This window comes from Myotis lucifugus, unplaced genomic scaffold (genome assembly GCF_000147115.1).
Source record: "Myotis lucifugus unplaced genomic scaffold, Myoluc2.0 scaffold_352, whole genome shotgun sequence".
NCBI lineage: Eukaryota > Metazoa > Chordata > Mammalia > Chiroptera > Vespertilionidae > Myotis > Myotis lucifugus.
The window spans coordinates 1,019,982-1,025,856 of record NW_005871400.1 but is presented as its reverse complement, the minus strand read 5'-3'; the positions used below and the strand labels follow the sequence as shown (position 1 = coordinate 1,025,856).

At 51.8% G+C, this 5,875-nt stretch overlaps 1 protein-coding gene across 1 annotated transcript in view; it reads right to left on the bottom strand.

The window, feature by feature from the left end:
* Window positions 1-2,398: 2,398 nt before the first annotated feature.
* The window catches only part of VWA3A (von Willebrand factor A domain containing 3A), a 65,054-nt gene continuing 61,577 nt past the window's right edge, over window positions 2,399-5,875 (bottom strand). The window contains exons 23-26 of the mRNA XM_023764833.1: window positions 5,058-5,178; window positions 3,105-3,202; window positions 2,887-2,951; window positions 2,399-2,484 (exon numbers count right to left, since the gene is read on the bottom strand). Coding sequence (XP_023620601.1) covers window positions 2,399-2,484; window positions 2,887-2,951; window positions 3,105-3,202; window positions 5,058-5,178 — 370 coding nt within the window. The remainder of the gene's footprint in view (window positions 2,485-2,886; window positions 2,952-3,104; window positions 3,203-5,057; window positions 5,179-5,875) is intronic.

Sequence of the window (5,875 nt, the reverse complement as noted above, 5' to 3'; positions counted from 1 at the left end):
CGTAACTGCAGACGAGGGCCCGAGCAGCAGACCGATGTCCTCAGGAAAAGGGACTCGGACAGGGACGCGCCCGGGTGCGCACCACGTAAGGCTGCAGAGACGCTGCCCCGGGAGGACTGGCAGCCGGGAGAGGCCTGGCCCAGACCAGCCCTGCGCCTTCCGAGGGAGCACAGCCCTGCTGGGACCGACCTCATCCCGCGGCCTCCGGCGGGAGGCACTGCTGGTACATGTCCGTGGTTTCCGTCGCGGGTTTGTGGTACTTCGTTATGGCAGCTCTAGCAAAGTGCCACCGCCACAGCCTGCTCTCTGCGTCACAGGTGTCACAGGGGGTCCGTCCAGGACAGTGACCAGACGGGACCCACTGTGTCAGGCCCGGTTCAGTGCCGTCTGCCTGGTCCACCGAGCCTGGCCAAGGCCAAGGCTTGTCAAGCCTTAGCAACCTGGTTTTTAACACGTGATGAGCTCTTATATATGCATCAATGTAACCAACACTCAGGTCAAGATATAGAACCTTCCAGCATACCAGAGGCCCCTGGGTGACCCGGGTGCCTGCCCCTCCCCCCACCCCCCAAAAGCGCCACTCTTCTGACTTCTACTGCCAGCAATAGTTTTGCCTGTACTTGACCTCATATAAGTGGAATTCCACAGTGTCTCCTCTTTCAGGTTGTTTTTCCCCCAATATCGTTCATAAGATTGATGTGCCTTGGCCCTGGCTGGGTAGCTCATCATCCGGACATGCCAAGGTTGCAAGTTCCATCCCCAGTCAGGGCACATACAAGAATCAACCAATGAGTGCATAAGTGGAACAAGTCCATGTTTCTCTCCCCCTCCCCCACTTCACTTCCACTCAAATTAATTAAAAAGAAAAAGATTGATGTGTCTTGTTGACTACAGCTGTCATTCATTCTTTTTCAATTGACAAGTAGGACAGTATTCCACTGTACAAATGTGTCACATGGATGGACATTTACATTGTTTCCAATATATTTTTTAAAAATATGTTTTTATTGATTTTAGAGAGAGAGGAAGGGAGAGAGAGATGGAAACATCAATGAGAGACAGACATTGATCAGCTGCCTCCTCATGCCCCTGACTAGGGATCGAGCCCGCAACCCGGGCATGTGCCCTGACCGGGAATTGAACCGGTGAACTCTTCGTTCGTGGCTTGACACTCAACCACTAGGCCACTCTGGCTGGGCTGTTTCCAATATTTGGCTTCTATAAATAAAGCTGCTATAAAACATTCTTGAATATGTCTTGTCAAACACATGCACTGATTTCTCTCTGAGTAGAATTGCTGGAGTTCATATATTTTTTACTTTTATAGGAATCGTCACAGTTTTCCAAAGTGGTCAAACCAATTTACACCTCGCCTCCAGCTATGCATGAGCTCTGATTTCCCTATATCTTGATACTGTATTTTTATGTTCAGCCATGGTGGGTGTGTAGTGGTGTCTCCTTGTGGTTTTAGTTTGCATTTCACTGGGTAAGGTTGTTGAGCTCCTTTTCATATACCTATTGTCCATTTGTACCTGTTTGAGTCTTTTGTCCATTTAGAAAAATTGGGATGTTTATCTTTTTCTTATTGATTTGTAATTCTTCATATATTCTGAATGAATTTTTTTTTAAAATATATTTTATTGATTTTTTTACAGAGAGGAAGGGAGAGGGATAGAGAGTTAGAAACATCGATGAGAGAGAAACATCGACCAGCTGCCTCCTGCACACCTCCCACTGAGGATGTGCCCGCAACCAAGGTACATGCCCTTGACCGGAATCGAACCTGGGACCTTTCAGTCCGCAGGCCGACCCTCTATCCACTGAGCCAAACCGGTTTGGCATCTGAATGAATTTTTTAATAAAGTTTTATCTCACCAAAATTTTATACACACACCCGTACCAATAATCACTTGAGTTCGAAAGTAATTTTGATCTTATTAATTAAATAAAGGCAACTTTTTCTGACTTAGAAAATGACCCCAGGTCACATAATACATGCCATTCATTTCATATGCACTAGGCGGCCCCGCAGACCCCACTCAGCTCTCACATGCTGTGACAGGCTCCCAGGCGGACCTGCTCAATTTGGTTCAGCTGGAAGGGGTGGCAATGAGGCTCACCTTTCTTCTCCCAGGAGGGGCTGGCAGCGAATCTGCATCCCCCTGGGCCCGGGTGGTGGGAAGCACAGAGCGAGGGGACCAGGACTGGCCTCTGGTTTCCAGAACTGGGCTCCCACACTAGCTGCGCGCTCAGTGTTACTGCAGTTCTGGGCCCGGGGAGGGTCAGGACAGCAGCCTCAGGCTGAGCGCGCCTGGTCGAGGAGACGAGTTGACAAGGGAACAAGGAAGCATGTAGGAAGCGGTGTCACCTCTACAGAGAGGGACGTTTGGTCAGGATGCTACGGGAGGAAGGCTGGAGGCTCCCAAGTCCTGCTGGGTCCCAGGGACATCTTCAGAGTGAAGCGGATGCCACTGGAGCTGTGCTCTGAGGGATGAGCAGGAGTCGCCAAGCAGAGGGTGGCAAGATGGACATTCCAGGCAAGGAGCCTGGTGTAGGGCTTCCCAGCAGGTGACGATCTTGTGCCTGGAGTGTGGGGTGTGTTGGGGCCAGAGCAGGAGCGTTAGTGTAGATCTGGGATGGCAGAGCCTTTCCCCCAGCTTCCAGGGAACCTGGTGCCCAGAACAGGGGGGGCGCGAGGGGGGGGCCACAGCTCTCCAGGCACCTAACCCTCAGGGTCATGATGTGCTCAGTTGGTGGTTCTTTGTAGGATGGCCTTTCTGTTTAGAGGACTTATTTATTCTTTCCCGTAATCCTGCTGTCCATGGAACAGAGCAGCTTCCTGGCCCTTGGTAGGCACGCAGACGGCGTGGAGTCCGTCCCCCTTACCCGAGAAGGGTTTTCTAGAAAGAGCGACCTTAGGTTCCGCATAGTTTTTCTTCTGGAGCTGGGACCTAGTGGACAGGAATGAAGGAATGGGGTTCCCCATGCTCAGATTTCTGGGCCGGGTGGAGAGAAGCAAAGCAGGAGCGCTTGGGACAAGGGCGCATGCCCAGGGCGGGAGGACTGCAGCCACATGGCGTGGGAGGGGCTGCTGCAGGGCATACCTGAGTGACTGGGCTTGCCAGAGGAGGCTCCTAGCCGCGGTGACCTCCTGGGCCAGTCTCCTTAAGTCATCCCCTTCAAACAGTGGCAGCACGGAGCCCTCGGAAACGGGAAATGAGTGTGAAGTTAGACCCACAAGTGACTAGATGGGACACGAAAATCCAAAATCTCAGCAGGAGAATTTAGAGCTAATTAACGCAGTCTCCCGCCCAGTGCGGGACAGCTGCGAACCCCACCTGCATGTTTCCAGGGACAGGGAGCTCGCCACTGCTTAAGGGGGTCATTCTGCAAACAGGACATTTTGCAAGAAGATGTCTGAGAGGCCGTGGAGGGAGGGGAGTGGAAATCGAGGCGGTCTCTGGACTTCACTGAAGTCAACAGAACAGAAGCAGCAGGGGCTCCTGATCTCACTGTTACGCAGTAGCATCTATTCAGCCCTTTCTCGATTTCTTGTAATAAATCAGAGCTTCCCAGACATGCTTTTCCTTCTGTCAACCAATGAAATTCCAAAGCCTCGCCTTAAAAGGAAAGTCCTCACAGTTAGCAAGAGACTCTGAGAGAGATGCTGGCAGGAGTCGTGGGATGAGCCCATTCCATACCCACAAACTCACTCAAAGTCTCATTTGATAAGACACTGAACTGAGGACCTTCACGACATTAAGTTCATTTTCCTGTGTAATAAGGGCATTCATTACTTTTACTTGTGCTGTCCTCTGTATTACTTGTAATATTTGGCCCTAAAGCAGTCACTTGAACAAAGAAATCATGCAAAACACTTGACTTCAAAAAGTATGCCATGGCTCTAGTCAGTTTGGCTCAGTGGATAGAGTGTCGGCCTGCAGACTGAAGGGTCCTAGGTTCGATTCCGGCCAAGGTCACATGCCCAGGTTGCGGTTGTGGGCTCGATCCCCAGTGGGGGGTGTGCAGGAGGCAGCCGATCAATGATTCTCTCTCATCATTGATGTTTCTGTCTGTCGCTCCCTCTCCCTTCCTCTCTGAAATCAATAAAAGAAATATATATATTTTAAAAGTATGCCATGTCCTGGTACAGTAATCTTCTATTTAAAAAAAAAATGATTTTAGAGAAGAAGGGAGAGGGAGAGAGAGAAAAACATCCATGTGAGAGAGAAACATCCATTGGTTGCCTCCCACACACACCCTGACTGGGGATCAAACCTGCAACCTGGGTATGTGTCCTGACCAAGAATCGAACCTGCGACCCTTCAGTGCCCAGGACAATGCTCAACCAATGGTGAGCCACACTGGCCAGGGCCTGGGGCAGTGATCTAACTTCCAGAAAGAAATCTGGAATTCTGGTTGGTTGTGTTACTTGATCATTTGGAAATGTGATCATTGACAGTGGAATGTTCTAAAAGGTAGAAACATGTGCATACTTTTTCTGTTCGATTGAAAGAGGACCACTGATGTCTTCCTCTTGTCCCATGTGTGATGGAACCCGTGACTTTAACAGATTTATTATTTACCAGGTCATTTGAATATCTGTTTCAGTGACTCTAACCCAGGGAGACAGAAATATGTGGGAATCAAAGCCCAGCGCTCAGGAACACGGGGTGGGGGTGGGGTGGGGTGGGGGTGGGGAGGGCGTCTCAGCTCCTTCACATTGTTCTGACTTCGGGCTGTTCCCAGGTCTGGCTGAGCCTGCTTCCTCTCCTGTGAAAGGCCAGGACTGGCTGGGGAGAGTAGAAGAGGTTATCTATAAAAAGCAACGACCTGTGCCTAGTAAGTGCTCAATAATGCAAACTGTTGTGTCATTAAATAGCACCCGAAACGCTGCCTCTTTGCCAACCTTGAGGAGAGCTGCCTAAGAGGAGAGCAGCAGGGAGGCACAGCCTCTGTCGCCAGTCCTTTGGCAAGAGACGCAGGGCCTCCGCAGTGAGGGGTAACAGCCATGTCCGCTAACATTACTGAGCCATTTCAGTGGCTCCACCGCCTACCTGGTCATGCAGGAAGCTCTTGAGCAGGCGGTGAATGTGGGAGACCAGGTCCTCACCAACAAGGCAGTGATAGCGCCCCCCAGTGAGGGAGGCCAGGTTCCTCAGGAAGTTACCCTCCGCCCTGGAGGGAGGAACAGAGAGGGCCGGGGACAAGACCACTGAGCCACCGGGCCCTGCCCTGGGACCCCAGTGGTGGGTCCTGGTGCAGAAGTCTGCAGGGCGATGGGCCTCGGACCCGGAGGCTCTGTGCCATGAGGTGGTGTCAGCATCACCGAGCCCACTCTCCCAGCCAGTCTTGGCCAGTGCAGCGGCTGTGGCCCGGGAAGCGGATTCACCGTGATGGTGCCGTCATTTAGACTGGACTCCTCAAGGCACACGACTGGCATACTTCAGCCCTCTTCCTAACTGGACCTCCATCCAGTGCTTACTATGTGTTAGGCCTGCCAGCGACACAGTGTGACCTTTATGGAGCTCATAGTTTAGACACAGAATTAAATACACACCTAAGTAACCACATCTATACTAATAAAAGGGTAGCATGCTAATTAGACTGGGAGACCTTCTCAGAGACCTTCCGGACAAAGCCATGGTGGTGGGCCTGAGGCAGAGGCACTTAGGGGTGACCAGGCTGGCAGGGGAAGGCATTTGGGGGTGAGCAGGCTGGCAGGGGGGGCATTTGGGGGCAAGCAGACCAGGGGGGAGGGCAGTTGGGGGCAAGCAGGCTGGCAGAAGAGGGCAGTTGGGGGTGATCAGGCTGGAAGGGGGGGCAGTTGGGGTTAATCAGGCTGGCAGGCAGAGTGGTTAGGGGCAATCAGAGA